This window comes from Myotis lucifugus, unplaced genomic scaffold (genome assembly GCF_000147115.1).
Source record: "Myotis lucifugus unplaced genomic scaffold, Myoluc2.0 scaffold_373, whole genome shotgun sequence".
Lineage (NCBI taxonomy): Eukaryota > Metazoa > Chordata > Mammalia > Chiroptera > Vespertilionidae > Myotis > Myotis lucifugus.
Window position 1 is genome coordinate 528,089 of NW_005871421.1, and position 19,224 is coordinate 547,312.

Here is a 19,224-nt window from a genome sequence, read left to right on the forward strand (position 1 = left end):
TTAAAGTCACCCAGAGCTCCCATGGCTAGCCTGGAGGGCCAAAGCAGTCACTTAGCCAGCCACGCACAATAAAGATGCCAAAACCCAGATGGGCTGCTGAAAAATACACCGTGTCTCATTCTTCTCTTTCCTTTCCTTAGATAAGGCTGTGAGCTCACCTGTCCTACCACGCTCTGCCCCATCACCTCTTAGTGATCCACAGCACACGACCATTTTGCCCTCATCTTGTAATCTCCATCCATTCCCTTCTCCTCCTTATGTCTGTCTTTCATCATAATCCCAGTAGGCCAAATTGAATGCATGGAGAAAACACCTGAGCATATGGCAAGGAAAGAGGCAGTTTACTGAATATGTGCTCTCTGCCAGGCACTGCTGTAGACAGTGGAGACTCGGCAGTGAAAAAGACGGGCAAGATAGTCATCAGAGAACAAGATAATTTCCAATGAGGAGAGGACAGTGAAGGAGAGGAAACTGGGTAATGGGCTAGAGAAGGATAGGGTGGTGGGAGGAGGAGGAGGAGGAAGTATTTGAGCTGAGAGCTGGATATTAGGAAACCGCCAGTCACAGGATGACGGGGGGCAGAAGGAACTGTAAGTATAAACTGTGAAGGCCCTAAGTGAGGCACAGGTTTTGCATGGTCATGCATTTTGAAGCTCTGTTATTAGGTATATAAACATGTGGGAGTAAGTCTTCTTAATGAATTGACCCCTTTTTCATCAAGTGGTCTTCTCTTTGGTCTATTTTTGTTCTTTTGCACTGCAGAGCTGCAGAGTGGAAGCCAGACACCAAGCAGAATCAGACCCCCAGCAACAATTCAGTGACACTTCCCTCACCCCATCACTCCCCTGTGAACAGACAGGAGATGGGGAAGCACAGAAAGATGTGTGCCCTCTAGCAGGACCGATCCCACCAAGGACCCAGTTGCTCATTAATCATGCCTGACTCTATTTTGTACTTGGCAGTACCCTCACTTCCTGAAGCGAGATGCCAACAAACTGCAGATCATGCTGCAAAGGAGAAAGCGTTACAAGAACCGGACTATCTTGGGCTATAAGACCCTGGCCGTGGGACTCATCAACATGGCAGAGGTGAGAGGAGCACAGTCTCCAGACGGTCGGCCTTTAAACCATTGTCTGAGAGACACATCAGGCCCAGCCATGAAAGCCCAGCAAATGATTTTCCCAGCCTGCTGGCAGGTGTTTCATTTGATAAGTTAATTCTTATATTGGAAATGCAGGCTATACCTCTTTTTTCAAGTACTTTCTCCTACACATCAAGTTCTTTCTTTAACTTAAAAAAATTTCAAGCTTACAGAAAAGTTGTAAGAATATAAAAGGAATTCTCATATACCCTTTACCCAGATTCTCCAGCGTTAACATATTGCCACATTTGCCTTATTTTCCTCTATGTATATATTTATGCGTATTTTCTTTTCTGAACCATTGAGAGTAAGTTGCAGACATGATGCCCCATTGCACATTAATATTGCTCTATGTTAATATCCTAAGTTATGTGAACACCACACCTTCATGAAGATCAGGACAATGTCACTGATACAAGGTTATCATCTAACTCACAGTCCCCATTCCGATGCTTCAGTAACATCCTTTCTAGGCCCAGGATTAAACCTAGGATTATGTGTTGCATTTGGTTGTCATGTCTCTTTAGTCTCCTTCAACTACAACAGGCCATGTCTTTCATGCCCTTAACATTTTTTAAGGGCATTTCATGCTCCTCATTTGGATTTGTCTGATGTTTTCTGAAGATTAGGTTCAGATTATGTATTTTTTGGCAGTATTACCATAGAATTAATGCTATGTTCTTCTAGTGATTTGTCCCATTACTGGTGATGTTAACTTTTATTGCTTGATTAAAATGGTGTCTGCCAAGATTTCCAATATAAAGCTAGTAAGTATTCCGTATTTACCAATTTAGAAAATATTTTATAGGGAAATATTTTGAGACTATGGATCAATCTTTTTCACCAACTAGTTTGAGCATCTGTGATTCTTGCCTGAATCAGTTACTGCATTGAAAGTTGCAGAGAGTGAATTTCTAACCCACCATTCCTTCTGTATTATTAGTTGGCTTTCTGTTATAAGATGGAGCTTTCCTTCCTTCCCCATTTATTTATTTGAATCAGTAATGGACATGGGTTCCTGCTTTATGGTGAAGTCTAATCTGCTACTATCATCATTTACTTTGATGCTCAAATTATTTCAAATTTGGCCAGTGGGAGCCCCTTCTGGCTAGCTCCTATATCCTTTTTTTAAAAAATATATATTTGTATTGATTTCAGAGAGGAAGGGAGAGGGAGAGAGAGATAGAAGCATCAATGATGAGAATCATCGATCAGCTACTTCCTACACACTCCACACTGGGGATCAAGCCGGCAACCCGGGCATGTGCCCCAACTGGGAATCAAACTGTGACCTCCTGGTTCATAGGTCAATGCTCAACCACTGAGCCACACCGGCCAGGCTATCCTTTTTTATTCTTCACATACTTCTTTACTTTCTGATATAAAGTATTAAGCTCATCTTGTACTTTTCCTGAAGCAGCCTTGGAATGAACTGATCCTCTGAAGAGCCTGGTTCCTTTTAGTGGAATATGGCATTTAGAAACCAAGATGTGGGTACTAGGAGTGCTCATTTTCCCAGCTGGGGTATCACCGCTTCTAAACAGAGGCAGGAAATGTATGTACATATATGCATATGCACATATGTATCCCATCTACATCTACCTATCTGATCATAAGCCTACATTCCAATCAATTCCAATCCAGCACCATAGGCCTTATTCTAGCCTTTTCATATTTCTGATTACCTCTCCAGCAGTGAGAAACGGGCTCTTATGATCCTTGGTGTGCTTGCTCACTTGTGCAGTTCCCCTCCATGCCAGGCAGATCCTCTCAGCTCTGGCGGAGGGGAAGCAGAAGGGGCCACAAATCAGTTCTCAAACTTATTTCTGTACTTTAGTGCATTAAATAGGGGAAAATGTGGCCATAATAAATAGAACATGTGGGATAGTCCCGCCCATCTTTCTGTCCTCTTCAGGTTTGGTATCAATACGAGGGACTGGGGGCAGTGCAGGGATCTGGATGCCGCATTCCCAGCTGTGTCATGCCCTTTCGTTTTCTCCTGTACTGTAGGTCCTTTTCCTCATTGTGAGGTGACCACCACCTGCAGGCTGGCCCCACCCAGCCTGGAGAACTAGTTTCTCTGTGAAGAACCTAAGCTAGAATGTTGTCCTAGACTTTGGCAGCCATTTTCAATCTCAGGCCCTGATTTTTAGCTTTAAGCACATGGTCTGACTGGTGGTTGGCACTTCCAGAGACCGTTTTAAAATAAGCCCTTGACAGGAATAGGAGAGTAGCCATGCATTGGAAGATAGTGAGAAAGGAAATGTATTAGCAGAATGCCATTCCCGTTGGCTTGCATATCCACTTGGGTTTATGGAAATGGACACCTCTGCGGACCCCTCCGCAGTCAGGCGTTTCCATTGCCGCTGTGACCTCAGGTGATGCAGCACCCTAACGAAGGCGCACTGGTGCTGGGCCTGCACAGCAACGTGAAGGACGTCTCGGTGCCTGTGGCAGAAATAAAGATCTACTCCCTGTCCAGCCAGCCCATTGACCATGAAGGAATCAAATCCAAGCTGTCTGGTAAGATGTTTGCAGTGTCTGGAGACCCTGTGGATCAAGGAGCCCATCACCTGATCTCCATGTGGGGAAGTTGAATGAGATAGCGCCTAAAATGTCCCTAGGAAGGAGAAGTTTAGAGATCCCTGAAAATATAACGTGGCCTACCATGGCTGTGGCCCTCCTCCACCCCTGCCATATTCCCATCCTCGGAGAGCCATGATTCCGCCAGTCTCGTGGGCCAGACCTTCCCATTGCGAGGTTTTCTTACTGAGGTGTCTGTTTCCAGATCGTTCTCCTGATATTGACAATTATTCTGAGGAAGAGGAAGAGAGTTTCTCTTCAGAACAGGAAGGCAGTGATGACCCACTGCACGGGCAGGTAACTTTCCACAGCCCCTCGCAGGCAGTGTCTGAGAAGCAAGGCCAGACTTCCTGGGGTTTCCCAACCTCATTTGATCCTCTCCCAACCTAGGACCTGTTCTATGAAGATGAGGATCTACGGAAAGTAAAGAAGACCCGGAGGAAACTCACCTCAACCTCTGCCATCACAAGGGTGAGCCTCCAAGGTCTGGGGAATGTTTGAGCTGAGATTTTCAATTGATGGCGGGGGGCTGAGAGGGTCTACTCAAGGTTCTAAAGCCTGAACATGACCACCCCCTCAAGGTTCTGATATACCCCTGTGCACTGCCTCCTCCACCACCTAAGTAAGAATCATGGTTGTAACAGTTGTCTTAGGATAGAAAAAAGGTTGAGAACTGTTTGAAATTTTGGAACAGGTAATGCTTCCTCCAGGAGCAGAACATCGCAGACACCCCACCTCCCCTCCCAGGGGATGGCTGGTTCACATTATGTACTGTCCACTTCATGGAGAAAGCCAGTCCTCTCTAGGAGTATCACCGTTTTTAGTCATTTGTTGGATTTACCCAGAACTAATTGGCTTGTACTTAGAACTGTGGACTTGAAAAGGTTTAATTGCATTAGATACAGTTCCTACCTTAATGGGTCCATAACCTTAGAGACAAATTATATATCTCCTGCATAAGATTTCCTCAGGAGTCACTATTTTTGGTGAAATTAGAGTCCTGAAACACTTAATATCTGAATTTCTAGATTAACTTTGATGATGGAGTTCCTGTGCGAAAAGGTGGGAGCAGCAAAAGTGTTAGGAGTTTGTTAGAATTTCAGTTTCATTTTCCCCCAGAGGCTTCCTGATTCTCTAGTGCAGACCTAGTCTAGGGATCCCAGGAGCAGAGATTCCCGTCACCTTCAGGGGTGACATAAATGTGGGCCAGACCTTCCAGATGGGTTGATGTATCTGAGCCTGGCATTCCACCCAGAACGACACTGTCATCTCCAATCCTCCTGAGGTACCACTTCCATGTGAGGCCTCAAGACTGTGGCCTTGGCTCCCCTGCGGAATAATGACTAGAGAGAGTGAACCGGTTTCATAGTCCTCATGGCTGGTCCTTGATTGGCTCTCCAAAGTAGCGGGGGGCACGTCACCAGAGCCACTGTCCTCTGAGAGTGGGTGAGGCTAGAGGGTGGCTCTCTGATGTAGTTCCTTCTGCTAGGCTTCCCCTTTTCCTGCTCTGTAACCACAGAGGCCCTATTTTCTTCCCACAGGGTGCCCCCTGGAGCTTTAGAAACCACCTCTTCCTGTGGTCGCCATAGCTTCCCTGCTACAGGGCCAGGGTTCAGTGCTCCTCTTAACACCATCCACTCCCCCACAGGCCTTTGTTATTAGCTGCAGGCACTTCAGTCAGATTTCCAGAGGCGTGGTAATTGTTCTTTAGTTTCTGTCTCCTTTTGTGCACATGCTTGATTCTCTCCCTTCCAAGAACATTTTGTTCTAGACACGAATCGACCTGCTGTTCTCTTGAGGTGTCTTATACTCTGTCACTGTGAACTCAGGTTTTCTCTCTGCTGTGAATGACCTTTCCTCCTTTGGAAGTCCTGCCCTTTCTTGAAGGCACAGCTCAGTCTTATTTGCAAGTTGGTCTTTTCCATCCCCTAATAGTGAGACTGTCATTCAGGCAGGAAGTACTTATGGCCACAAGGTAGGCATTGTGCCCAGAGTTGAGGACAGAGAGATAAGGAGGGCCAGTCCATGCCATCAAGGAGCTCACAGTGTCTAGTGACACAAACACACCTAAACTGCTCAGTGAGATGGTGCCAGAGGATAGAGCTTTGTGTAAGGGATAGAGGTGGCCAGAGGCAAATGTGACCAACTCTGAGCAGGAGGGCTCCAGGGAGGAGAAGCTGAGATGTGGGTTTCTCAGGATAAATAGAACTTTGCCAAGTGGATTTGGGTGTTCAGTCAAGGCAGAAGATACCAGTAGAGAGGCCCAGCTCTTCACAGAACTGTAAGCAGTTAGTTTCCACTTGAATATGGGGTTGAGGGGTTGAGGGGTTGAAGGGTGACATGAGGCTAGAGACAGACAGAACTAGCCCTCAGGGCAGACATTGGTTTGACACTTAATCTCTGTCCCCTAGGCAGTACGGGCCCACTAAGACCTCCAGGTCGGAGAGTAACATGATTAGATCTGCATTTGGAATGGTCACTGGATTTTGGAGGGGACAGACTGGAAAGTGGCTGGACATGGGCAGGTGCCTGCTGAAGGCTGATGCAGTGATCCCAGGGAGGCGAGGAGAAAGGCCTGGAGGAAAGCAGTGTGTTGCAGATGGAGAGAGGGTAGCAGTTAAGGAACATAGGGCTGGGGGCAGAAAGGAGAGGGGAGAGACTCCAGGTTTAGAGTCGGGCAGTTGGATGAATGGTGACATCAGTAACCAGGGTAGGGAATATAAGGAGAAGACAGTGAGTTCCTGTTTTGGAAATGCTGAATTTGAGATGCCTGTGTACGCGTGCAGGTGGTCGGCACCATGGATCTGAAGGACAAGAGAAAGTAATGAGCGCAGGTGCACATGTGATGTTACCAGCGTGAGTGTGGTGCAGGGCCCTGGGGACCCTGAGACCTCCTCCTTGCACCTGTGCCCACAGCACCAGGGACCAGTGCTGTGCCCTGGAATTAGTCATAGGTTTGAAGTGCCAGAGGGTAGAAGCTGTCTCTTCCCACCTTTGTGTCCTCCCACAGTTTCTCACAAAATGGGCTCTTGATCCCTCTGTTGACTTGATTGCCAGTGGGTGTTGTTTAAGAACTGTTGTGCCATTTGTCCCTACAGCAACCTAACATCAAACAGAAGTTTGTGGCCCTCTTGAAGCGGTTTAAAGTTTCAGATGAGGTACGACCCCTTACTCTCAAGGTTGATGGTGAGTAAATCTCCCTGAGTTGCACTGTCATTCCTGGGGTGCACTCTTCATTGCCACTGAGAGTCAAGATTCCAGGACCCCCAAGCCAGAAGGTAGCTAAAGAAGGGCTTTAAGCTACTTGAAAAGAGAAAGACTTCACATGTAGCGCCAAAGGCTTCTTGGTATTTGGAGATGGGGCGGCAGGGTTACACCCAGCCATTGCTTAATACCCAGCTCTGGTACAGGGGATCAGCCAATAAATCCAGTTGTTGTTGTAGGTTCCCTTTCCCGCCCGTTCCAAGGAGGACATCGTGAGCAATAGCTGTGAGGCAGGGGTGTCCTCAATGCTCAAACCTTGAGTAACCAAGAATTGGCCATTGAAAGGGGAACAGTCTCTCCCTGGGCTCTGGCCGGCCTGGTACCAGGTGTCACTGGGTGATGGCTTCTGGGTTTTCTTGTGCCCGTTCCTTGGGAAAGAGATGCCAGCACTGCCACTTTTCCTGACACCAGGTTCACAGTGCGGAGTGTGGGAGGCATTGAAGGGGGGAGGTGGCCTCCCCACACCCTGCTGTCAGGGTTGGAGCACAGCAAGGACATCAAGACTACCCCGATGAGGGTGGAGCTATGGCCTGTCCCTTAATAGGGACCAACTAGGGAGGCCAGCGGTACCTGTCCAGGAGGAAGGAGTTGCACGTCCACCATAATTGTAAATAGGGGTTACCCTAAACTAAAGACCTTTTTTCCCTGCAGGTGGGCTTTGGGCTGGAACACGTATCCCGGGAGCAGATTCGTGAGGTGGAGGAGGACTTGGATGAACTGTATGATAGTCTGGAGATGTACAACCCCAGCGACAGTGGCCCTGAAATGGAGGAGACGGAGAGCATCCTTAGCACTCCAAAGCCCAAGCTTAAGTGAGGCCCCACCTCCTCTAGCAAATTGTCTCCCCATGCCTCTCCTTCCTAGACCCTCCCTCACTTCCCCCCATTACCAGGCAATCTCGGTTCTTCATTCTTGTTGAACCTCCAGCTATCTGGATAAAGATCATTGTGTTTGCTTCTAACGGACAAAAGTCCTTCAGTCCAGGTCCCTACTTGTCCAGCCTCTGCTGTGTCCTTCCTCACCAGGTGTCCTTGAAGCCAGGTCATTGATCTTTCTTGAGCACCAACTCTCCCCAGCTCCCCAGGAGCAGCTGTTCTGGGCCCTGCTGGCCACTGACCTGGCTGTGCTTCCTCACCACAGGCCCTTCTTTGAGGGGATGTCGCAGTCCAGCTCACAGACCGAGATCGGCAGCCTCAACAGCAAGGGCAGCCTCGGCAAAGACACTACCAGCCCTGTGAGCAAGACCAATGGCTATGGGGAAGGGGAGAGGGACCTGGGGAGTGTTGGGCTTAACACTCTGGGCCCTCTGCTCTTGGCTCATTTTGTGACCTCAGAAGAGCATCTCCTCTTTGTTTCAACCTCGGTTGTCATCTCAGTCCTCGCTGGGAGCTTAGCTGTCTGAGGGCATTGCTGGAGCCGGTTGGGTGTTCTTTTTGGTCTGATCCCACCCTCAGTTGGAGCCTTCCCTCCCAGAGCACACAGTGCCTCAAAACCTCTCCCTCATTGTCTGTTGCATGGTAGCTGGGAGCATGGCGTCCAGCAAATGGTAATTGATTCGGCATTCCAGGCTGGAGAAAGAACAGGTGCAAAGTGGGCCGGAAGCCCACAGTTCTATTCAGGAGACACGGAACATATGTAGGTTTATTTATAAAGGGGGCAGTGCTTTCAAATAATTTAAAATTTAGTGGGCAGGTTCCCTTTTTGCCTGATGACAAGAGGAGAAAGGTGCTGGCTGCTGTAGCACCCACCCCAGGAGCCCAGCATCACCCTGGACTGTGCTCTGTTCCTGCTTGGGAAGGTTCTCCCAGTAGAGGATCAGAGGCAGGGACCCAGGTTGGTGCTGTATCTATCTCAGGTCCTGGGAAGCTGTTCTCCCCTTCGTTTACAACTAAAGGCAAGAAGACGTTGTGCATGATTTTAGGAAGCCCAATGTCTTGTCTTAGGTCAAAGAAACTGAATCTTCTAAGTCTTCCTATTCTTGCTGCTTTAACACTACGGTGTCGGGTGAATTTCCCGCCAAAATATAAGATGGCGCGTTAAAATGCCTATATCTTTTGAAGTATGGGTTCGATTGAAATGAAATATTTGGTAATACGCAGTTACAATCGGCCCGAGTTTACACATTTCCCGCAGTCTTCCACCTAATCCCTCTTCCTGGTACAGGCACAGCAGGCAGTCTGGCCCTAGAATGGTGACACCAGGTGGCGTTAGTGAGGAAACGGGAAGGAAAAGCAGCCAGCCGCGGGAATCACTGAGAATCCCGCCACAGAGAAACTTCGGGTGCAGTGCCCCACCCCCTGAAAAGCTAGCTAGTGGGGCAGCTGGTGTGCTGCCTTACTGCCTGCTGCCTCCAGGTGGGGCTGTCTTCCACCTAATCCCTCTTCCTGGTACAGGCACAGCAGGCAGTCTGGCCCTAGAATGGTGACACCAAGTGGCGTTAGTGAGGAAACGGGAAGGAAAAGCAGCCAGCCGCGGGAATCACTGAGAATCCCGCCACAGAGAAACTTCGGGCCTGCCACTTGCAGACGCTATGCCCTCAGCAACTCTCCAGCCCAGGCTCATGTGATCTGGAGCTGAGGCGGTCTCACTTTACTGTTTATGTTCAGGAGGTGGCTGCTCTTTCTCCCGGGGCTGCTGGATGGCCCTCCTGAACCGTCACCGACCACGTGGACAGATCTTGGCCACTAGAGCCAGATTCCATCTTAAATATAAATATAAGGGATGACTCTTCAAGAGAGAAACCTGGGACCTGCCGAGGGAAGACCTTTCAGTGTCCTAGGAATGCAGAATAGGGCTCTGCTGTAACGAAATGCAATTAAATGATTAACTGAGGCAGTGCCTGGAGCACTACATAGCACATAAAGGGTGACCGCTCAGTAAATGCTAAGGACCGTTGGTATTAAGTCAGTAAGAGAACTCTTTTCTACTAATGACAGTGTTTCTGGGTTGTTGGGATGTGTGTATAGGCTTTCCTTTAGTCTTGTTATATGGCTTACAACATTTAGAAAAATCTCCTTAGTGCTCTGAGCCACGGGTGCCTTATTCTTAAGGAAAAGGTGCTGACATAGGAGTCTAGGTTGCTCAAAAGTCAATTGAGTAGCAGTGTTTACAATATAATGGCCTAAGGGTCCCTGTTTAGGCAAAACGTTTATTTGGGGCAGGATAGGGCTGGGTTGAGAACATGTGCTCTGGAGTCAGACTGAGTTTGAATCTTGACTTCACCAGTCCCCTGACTACTCGGGCAGTTGCCACACCTTCGTTCCTCAGTGGTGTAGCTCTATAAAGCGCCTGCCTTATAAGGCAGTGTGAAGATACAGTGAGAGGATGCAGGTAGAACCTCTAGCGTGGTGTCTGGTTGATGGACGGATTGATATACTGCAACTAATAGAAGCTAGATGTCTTCTTTTTTTTAAAAAAAAAAAACATTTTTTTTAATATATTTTATTGATTTTTTACAGAGAGGAAGGGAGAGAGATAGAGAGTTAGAAACATCGATGAGAGAGAAACATCGACCAGCTGCCTCCTGCACATCTCCTACTGGGGATGTGCCCGCAACCCAGGTACACGCCCTTGACCGGAATCGAACCCGGGACCCTTCAGTCCGCAGGCCGACGCTCTATCCACTGAGCCAAACCGGTTTCGGCGAAGCTAGATGTCTTCTTAGTGAGTCCTTCAAATTCTGGTTTTCTTGGCTAGATTTCAAACTCCCTTTGATGATTCTCTGTGATGTTTCTATTCTGAAGAGCCCCATATGTTTTGATGTGGGTGTGGAACTTTGGAATTCTTTTGTATGAAAGGCGCTTTGGGAAGGAAGGACAGAGCGAGGCTGTGCTCTTACACGGAGAACTTGTAAGTGTATTAGGAAAAAATACTGAGCTTGCGGTCCGTAGGCAGGACTGCATATGCTGCCCCTTTTGTCCTTGCTCCCTGATATCCTATCATTGCCATTTATTTATTTTTCTTAATCTTTCTTTTTGTTCCCCAAATTTTAGAGGATTTCATTTACCACTAGAACCAGAAGGAATTTCTGCTAATACAAATTATTACAGTTGTTGATTTTTCCCAAGACTTGCACACACAGCAGCGACATTTGCTGTGCAAGCTGATGACAATAGGCCCTGCAGGTGCTGCCGCCGGGGCAGCCAGGAGATGTAGCCCTCCAGCCAGGACTGCCTGCTGCTAAAGACTGCTGCTTCCATGCACTGTACATGGTGGTGGTGGAGACTAGTACTTCCTCACAGTGATAGCCAAAACCTCCCCCGTACACCTCCCACCCACACACAGGAGCCTGTGCACCTCTGCAGCAGCCAGCATCGCCCCACGGGCACAGTGCTTCAGACTACTAGCATCTGCCTCCAGTGCCACACAATCAGACAGACACGGCTCCTGCACTGCCAGGGTCCCAGGGTCCTGCGGAGAGAAAAGCCCTTAGTATTTATAGGAGCAGGAATAGAAACTCAGAGAGTTGGAGTTTGCTCCTAGTGGGTTGCCAGGGACATCCAGGAGAGTCAGTAAATAGCTGACAGGTGCCCTTCAACCCAAAACCAAGTTAAAGATGTCGGGTATGCCAGCTTTGCTGTGGAAACATGCTGTGGCTGCAGGGCATGCTACTTTAAAACCTTCCAGCAGCCCTGTCTGGTTTGGCTCAATGGATAGAGCATCAGCCTGCGGACTGAAGGGTCCTGGGTTTGATTCTTGTCAGGGGCACATGCCCGGCTTGTGTGCTCGATCCCTGGTGGGGGCGTACAGGAGACAACTGATCAATGATTCTCTCTCATCGTTGTTTCCATCTCTCTCTCCCTCTCCCTTCCTCTCTGAAATCAATTTTTTAAAAATATATTAAACAAAAAGAACCTTCCAGCAAAATGGTGTTATCACCCATCATTTGTCACACTGAGACCCAAAATTGAGTGAAATCCTCTTCATTCTTAAGTCTGACCAGAACTTTGCCATGATTCTACTCTGTTAACATTGGTTATTACATAGTGTGTAAATGACCTAGCTGTGCAATCTGGAGGCAGCTGATTGTGTATGGCTCTGAACCAAACCATCTCAAAATCTGGGGTCACAGGGTCTGTTTAAAGTATGTTGGGTTAGTCTTGCAGATGGCTTAGTGCAGTGGTTCTCAACCAGGGATGACTTTTATCTCCCAAGGGACATTTGGCAATGACGGCAGACGTTTTTGGTTGTCACACAGGAGGCAGGGTGGGGATAAGGGGCTGCTACTGGGGTCTAGTGGGCAGGGGCCAAAGGTGCTGCTAAACAGCTGCAGTACCCAGGACAGCCCAACCTCAGGGAAGACCTGCCCCAATGTCAGCAGTACCCAGATGGAGAAACCCTGGTTCAGAGTATGACTCAGGCGCCTTCTTCTTATTTTTTAATTCTCACCTGAGGATGTTTTTATTGATTTTTTTTTCTTTTAGATAGAAAGGGAAAGAGAGAAACATTGATGTGAGAGAGAAACATCAATAGGTTTCCTCCCATACCCACCCCGACGGGATCAAACCCACAGTGTAGGTATGTGCCCTGACTGGAAATCGAACCCACAACCTTTTTGGTGTACAGGACGATGCTCCAACCAAGCGAGCCTTCCAGCCAGGGCACAGGGGCCTACTTCTGTGATCCTTGTTCATTAGTTTGGCAAATGACCCCTTGAGCCTATTAATCTGATATTTATCAATATTCTAATTTACTCAGAGGAAGGACTTGAGGTGATTAGGAGGATGTAGGATATCCTTGATCTTTTCTGACTTCCTGCTTCCCCACAAGAATTGGAGATTCACTGAGGCCAATACCTTTTTTCTGGAGCATTTGAGATCTTGCTCCCAGCATTGTCGTCAGTTTGCCTCAAATAACTCTTATAACAGTTGTTTTTGTTTTTTGTTTTTTAAATACCTTTTCTGTGTCCCATAACTCTTAACTGCTCATGACATTGACATTGGTACATGCATAACCAGAAGCAATACTAGCAAATATGAAAATCCTGCTGCGTATCTGTATTGGCAAAATAAATTTTTAGTATTTATGAGAAATGCTAAGAGTTGGGAACAAAGGGATAATTAGTTCACACCTAAAAGGCTTACCATTGGTTGTCTTTGTTTGGTATGTTCTGTTTGAGGGTTTTCTAGATGTTTAACACCAAGCAAAAGCATTTGGCTACTATGGATGTCTTCACTCTCAAAATCAAGGACCTGAACTATAAGATCCTCCTTTCTTCTCGCAATTTCGGACAAGCAGAAGGGGCCGCATATGTTCCTCCTGGGCGAGGGGCTTTACTGAGTCCAGGGAAAGACTTTATGGGCCCCACAGCAAAGCCCCCTAACTTCGAGCTTCTCTTCCTTGGTGACATCTTGTGAGAGTCAGAAACTCTGGGTTCCATGTCTCACTGTGTTGATTTAGTGATACAAAAATGACCTCTGGCTTAGTTCTCACCAAAATAACCTCTTCATAAAATGGTTATAAGATGAAAATCCCAAAGGTTGCATTAGATCTTTAGATTAAGTGAAATGTTTACATTTCTAAGGTACCTAGGAAACAAGTTGGTGGTGATCATTTGGATTGGTGATGACTAATCATCATATTTTTTTACAGATGGAATTGGCTGCTCTAGAAAAAGTCAAATCTGCTTGGATTAAAAATCAAGATGACAGCTTGACTGAAACAGACACCCTGGTATGTATGGTTCAGCCTCCCATTTCAGCTGTTTAAAATAGTTTTTGTATCTTTAGAAACAAAGGCAAAAAGACCCTTAGGAACACGATGGGAATTTTACCTAAATCTGTGGACTTGTGAATGTCCTGTGTTTTCTTCCTCCTGAAATCCTTACCCATGGAATGTAACCAGGAGACCAGGTTATTTCACCAATTAGTGAACCAGAAATATCCCCATTTTGCCCTTTAATTATAGCTGAGCAAATGCTAATTTGGATAATTTCTCACTGTCGCCCTCATTTATTTCTGAGAGATGATGACCAGTATCTTCCCCTAAAAAAAAAATACCTTCCTCCCCTGTTGCTCTTACTATGTATGGCTAGGCAGCCACGCCATTAAATCTCCAAAGAATTCTGGTCAACTCCTTGCTCTGAGAGATGCTAAAGCTGCCCAGGAGAGCAGACCAAGCCCTAATGAAATGGAATGAACTGACTGGGGTACACAATTCAATTAAACATTGAATTCCACACACATATCCTGGGCATCTGGGCTTAGCATCTACTGAAGATGCAAATATGAGAACACGTCTCTGCCTTCGAGAGGCAGCCCTGCAGGAGGAAAGCCAACCCGTGCATACCCCATGTAGAGGCTGAGGGACAGTGACTCCGGCTGGGGGAGGACATCTGAGCTGGGCCTCGCAGGATAAGCTGCAGTTCACCCAGGGGGGGATGGAAGCTGGGCCTGGTGGGAGGGAGCAGAGCACTTTACCAAGTACCATCTGGGGGGTGCTTTGCATCAGCCTCACAGTGAGACCTGGTAGTTTAGTGGAGGCCAAGAACGAATTGTTTTAGGCTACGCTTCCTTTTGTAACTAAAACTGCATTCAAGATCCTGGTGTGTGAAACATTAGGCTTGATTCAGGATTAATTTAAAACTTACTGTACAACATGCACTTTGTGTTCACCAGTAATCTGAATAACCCAGCTTTCACTCTTGTCCACTTTGGCCCATACTGCACAGTGGTCATTTAAAAATGAAATTTAATAATGTTACTTCCTGATTAAAACTCTCTCCTTCCCACCTAGAGAAGCCAGAACCTCAGTTCAGGTTTGCGTGTTGACTAATAGTTCATAACTATAGGGGACAGACTGCATAGCAGGGCTGTCCAGCACAGTGGGTGCACCCAGTCATACAGCCACAGTGTTCTCACCGGCTGAGGTGGGGGCTTTAGAAAAAGAGGGAATGACTGACTGTCCTCATGGTGGTGATGGGCCCTGGCAGGACCCCGAGAGGCTCCTAGTGAGCAGTAACCCTCGCTGCTTCCTTTCCTCCATGGCAGGAGATCACTGACCAGGACATGTTTGGAGATGGGAGTACAAGTCTGATTGTGCCAGAGAAAGTCAAAACTCCCATGAAGTCCAGCAAAACGGATCTCCAAGGCTCTGCCTCGCCCAGGTACTCATGAGGGGAAGAAACTCTGAAAACGGGGGGTCGGAGGGTGCAGAATAAAGGAGGCCAAACAGATGGTACAAGGCTGCGACCACACTTAGCAGAGGCTCGGGGCCCGGGAAGAGTGGGCTGGCATTGGCTTGGGGTCAGAGGGGCTGTCTCACCTCCTCCTTGTCACATGTCTGGCAGCAAAGTGGAAGGGGGGCACACTCCCCGGCAGAAGAGGAGCACACCCCTGAAGGAGCGGCAGCTCTCCAAGCCCCTGAGTGAGAGGACCAACAGCTCCGACAGCGAGCGGTCCCCTGACCTGGGCCACAGCACGCAGGTACCCCCGAGCACCGCTGGGCCATGGTTTCTGTTTTGTCGTCTTCCTGGGCAGTTAGCTGAGAGGAAAGGAGGACTACTTAGAAATGTTCTAAATAAAAGTCTTGAAAACAGACCTAACTAGAGAAGTCCAGCACACTTGCATTACTGCTAGTGTGGAATTGGCTTCCAGGCTGTTTTCAGGGAGCAGGGGATGGGGCAAGAAGAGTCAGCATTGACCCAGCCTGCCTTCGGCCCAGGTGGCAGTCCCACCCCTCTGGTTTGTTTGGCCTCCTCTGCCTCCGTCAGACGTTAGCTTGTGCGGTGACTCATTCTAGAAGATGGCAGCCATCAGAATCTCACTGGACATCACCAGCCTGAACTCCGATACCTTCAGTCCTGTTGTGGGCCCTTTATTCTAATTTCAAGCTGCCAAATCAACGGGAGTAAAGCATTTTGATTGAAAGGCCTAAGCGAAACTGGGAAGCACACAGGAACTGGGCCTTGGGGACCATGTTTTCCTTTGGAAGGCCAGTGGTTCCAGGGGTTGAGAAGGACTTACTCTAAACTGACCCCTCACGCAGCTCCTGTTCTGGAGTTAGCAGCAAGCCTGCTTATTTACCTGATAAATATTGAAAGTTATGTCAGTGAGGCTTCCTGCGTTTGGCGGTTTACCTAGCTGGAAATGAACCAGAGACCAGAATAGCCCAGCGCCTGGGGCGCCGTGTTGTCTTTCTGGTTAATCACTGGTCCTGAGATGCCTCGTTCCTGTGGCAGCAGGGCTCCCCGCACAGCACTCACTGCCACTCATTAATCCTCTCCCCGGTGCCCTCATTTCGATTCTGTTGAGCACCTGCTCCCCATCCCCCCTCCTCTCCTGGTCCTTCCACTGCCTGTCCTGCTCCCGTGGTGGGATGCCTGCTGCATCTCGCGGTCTGCCCTCCCTGACAGGAGGCTGCTGTGGTCTGTGCCTGTGGATGCGAGTGTTCTCTGAGGACTCTGCTTATTCTTTGTCCTCCTCTCCTTTTTGGTCTGGCCAGTGTGATACTGTGTCTCCTCCATAAAGTCCTAGTGTCTCCAAATACCCCTGCTCCACGAATTCTCACTAGCCCACCCAGCGCCACTCTCAAGCTCCCTGGGGACTGCCTCACAGACACTTTTGTCTCTGCAGATTCCAAGAAAGGTGGTATATGACCAACTGAACCAGATCCTGGTGTCAGACCCAGCCCTCCCAGAAAATGTCATCCTTGTGAACACCACTGATTGGCAGGGCCAGGTACAGCACTGAAGACCACAGGGCTGGGGAGGGAAGGTTCTGGAGAGCAAGAGACACCCAGGGGTGTGTATGAGAGGCAGGGCTTGGAAGAATAGGAAAATAACCCCATACCTCAGGCCCCTCCTACCCTGAACCAAGCCCAGGCTCTGGGTTCTAGTCCTATTTCTGTCCTTTTCCAGCCTATGGGACCTTAAGTACTAACTTTCGGTACCTCAGCTTCCTCATCTGTAAAAAAGGCAACAATATCACCTGTCCTACCTTCTTCCAGGGGGGTTGTGTGTGTCAGAGAGCATCGTGAAGGAAGGTACCTTGAGGAGTGCAAAGTGTTGTAAAATCCAGTGGTTGGCCATAGTCTGTGAAGGTGGTTCAGAAGGGGCAAAGTGACACCCCCAACCCTGCCTGTTCCCACTCACCACTGCCCACCCAGTTAGGCCCCAATGCCCAAATCCCTCTTCCTCAGTGGTCTGAAGGACAGAGGACAGGACCCTGCAGCTTGGCGCCTGTGGGGGAGCAGAGTCTCTCCCCTGTGGCCTTACCAGTGTCTCTGCGCCTTTCCTCCACCCCAGTATGTGGCGGAGCTGCTCCAGGACCAGCGGAAGCCTGTCGTGTGCACCTGCTCCACCGTGGAGGTCCAGGCTGTACTGTCTGCCCTGCTCACCCGTATCCAGCGCTAGTAAGGGCATGGCTCCTCTCCTGCCTTTTGGGGTTCCTCTGACCTCATCCTCCCACCCCGACTCCCAAGTGGTGACAGTACCTCCTGGCCTTGTCAGACCGAGAGTTCATGTTGGTGCATGGTCAGGCAGTGGCAGGCGTGGTGCTCTGATGTCCCTACTGGCCCCAGAGGGAAATGTCATTCTCCTGCCCTCCCTGTCTCCCATCCTGGATGCCTGCCACACTTGACCTGCCTCATCCTCTTAAGCCCAGGATGAAGAAGCCAGGAAGAGAGAACCCAGGGTTTTACAGAGACCCTTTACTCCAACCCCTAACTGTGCCGAGCTGCTTGGCATTCAGAGTCAGAGCTTTCCCTCCTAGGACCTCCCAGGGGCTCAGGGTCCCTGCCGGGGGAAGGAGACTTCGGGCATCCGACATCTGGGGTCACGCCCACTGTGGCCCATCCTCTCTGATCCGGGACGTCTCCCTAATTTCAAAAGCACTGGTTTATTGCCTCTCTCTGTACTATTTTGTTTGTTGGTTTGTTTCTCCCCTGTGGGTTGTTGAGATCAGTCAAGTCTGAGCTTGGAGCCTTCCTCTGAGCAGGCTGCTGCAAACCTCCGGAAAGTGGTGGTGACTGTCCCCTTGCTCCCCAGCTGCAACTGCAACTCCTCCATGCCGCGGCCGGTGAAGGTGGCAGCACTGGGCAGCCAGACCTACCTGAGCTCCATCCTCCGGTTCTTCGTCAAGTCATTGGCCAACAAGACCTCCGATTGGCTTGGCTACATGCGCTTTCTCATCATTCCCCTCGGTAAAGAGGCCAGATCCCACTCATGAAGCAGGGTGGTGGGTTGGGTCAAGGGAGGGACAATCGGGGACCAAAGGCCATGCCGACATCCTGTCCGCTAATCAGCTCACCTTCTCTCCACCTACCAGGTTCTCACCCTGTGGCCAAATACTTGGGCTCAGTCGACAGTAGATATAGCAGCACCTTCCTTGATTCTGGCTGGAGAGACCTGTTCAGTCGCTCGGAGCCCCCAGTGTCAGGTAACAACCCCCTGTAAGGAATTGAGACGGAATGCCGCCTGGTTCAGAGAGGGCCGGTCTTGGCTGACGGAGGCTGGAGAGTATGCTTTACTACCCCTGTGGCTCTAACTCTCACTCGCTTCAGGTTTGTCTTTTTAGTTATATTAAGAGGAGGCCTGTTCAGTGCAGCCCTTCCACCCTGGATGATTTTAGTCTCTTCCATTTGTTCTGCTCCTGTACATCTAAAAATAAGGAGGGCCATGGAGTACTGGGGGGGAGGGGGAGCATGCTAATTGTACAGATGAGATATAAGCAGAAAATAGCTCCTGAGCTATCTGTTGATACATGAATAACACACCAGCCATATTATCCTGAAATGCAGAGTAAGGTGGCAGGGATTGGAGCGAGATGGAGGTCTGCGAGGCTGAGATGGCAAATGCTTCCTCAGACCTTGAAGGAAGTGATGGGCACAGATTACTAGAGAAGAGGGGATTCTTTGGGTTACGAGGTTGGTATGAGCAAAGATGGAGGCTGGAGCGTGGTTAGCCTGGGAAAGAGCAAGACGGGTTGGAAGAGAAAGGACAGTGCTTTGGTCTATTGTGCATTTAGTCAGAACCATCAGCCCTGGCCGGTTTGGCTCAGCAGATAGAGTGTCAGCCTATGGACTAAAGTGTCCTGGGTTTGATTCTGGTCAAGGGCACATGCCTGGGTTGCAGGCTCGATCCCCAGTAGAGGGCGTACAGGAGGCAGCTGATCAGTGATTCTCTTTCATCATTGATGTTTTACCTCTCCCTCTCTCTTCCTCTCTGAAATCAATTAAAATATATTTAACTAGAGGCCCAGTGCACGAAATCTTGCACCTGTAGGGTCCCTAGGCCTGGT

The 19,224-nt window shown here is 48.9% G+C and overlaps 1 protein-coding gene across 1 annotated transcript in view; it reads left to right on the plus strand.

Annotated features, from left to right (window-relative positions):
* Window positions 1-19,224, plus strand: part of PACS1 (phosphofurin acidic cluster sorting protein 1) — a 97,977-nt gene that overhangs the window by 70,026 nt on the left and 8,727 nt on the right. Inside the window, exons 4-17 of the mRNA XM_006101590.3 lie at window positions 963-1,088; window positions 3,520-3,664; window positions 3,930-4,021; window positions 4,115-4,195; window positions 6,823-6,882; window positions 7,640-7,800; window positions 8,129-8,222; window positions 13,580-13,660; window positions 14,977-15,092; window positions 15,276-15,411; window positions 16,561-16,665; window positions 17,232-17,338; window positions 17,973-18,127; window positions 18,253-18,363. Of these exons, the coding sequence (XP_006101652.1) occupies window positions 963-1,088; window positions 3,520-3,664; window positions 3,930-4,021; window positions 4,115-4,195; window positions 6,823-6,882; window positions 7,640-7,800; window positions 8,129-8,222; window positions 13,580-13,660; window positions 14,977-15,092; window positions 15,276-15,411; window positions 16,561-16,665; window positions 17,232-17,338; window positions 17,973-18,127; window positions 18,253-18,363 (1,570 nt within the window). The remainder of the gene's footprint in view (window positions 1-962; window positions 1,089-3,519; window positions 3,665-3,929; window positions 4,022-4,114; window positions 4,196-6,822; window positions 6,883-7,639; window positions 7,801-8,128; window positions 8,223-13,579; window positions 13,661-14,976; window positions 15,093-15,275; window positions 15,412-16,560; window positions 16,666-17,231; window positions 17,339-17,972; window positions 18,128-18,252; window positions 18,364-19,224) is intronic.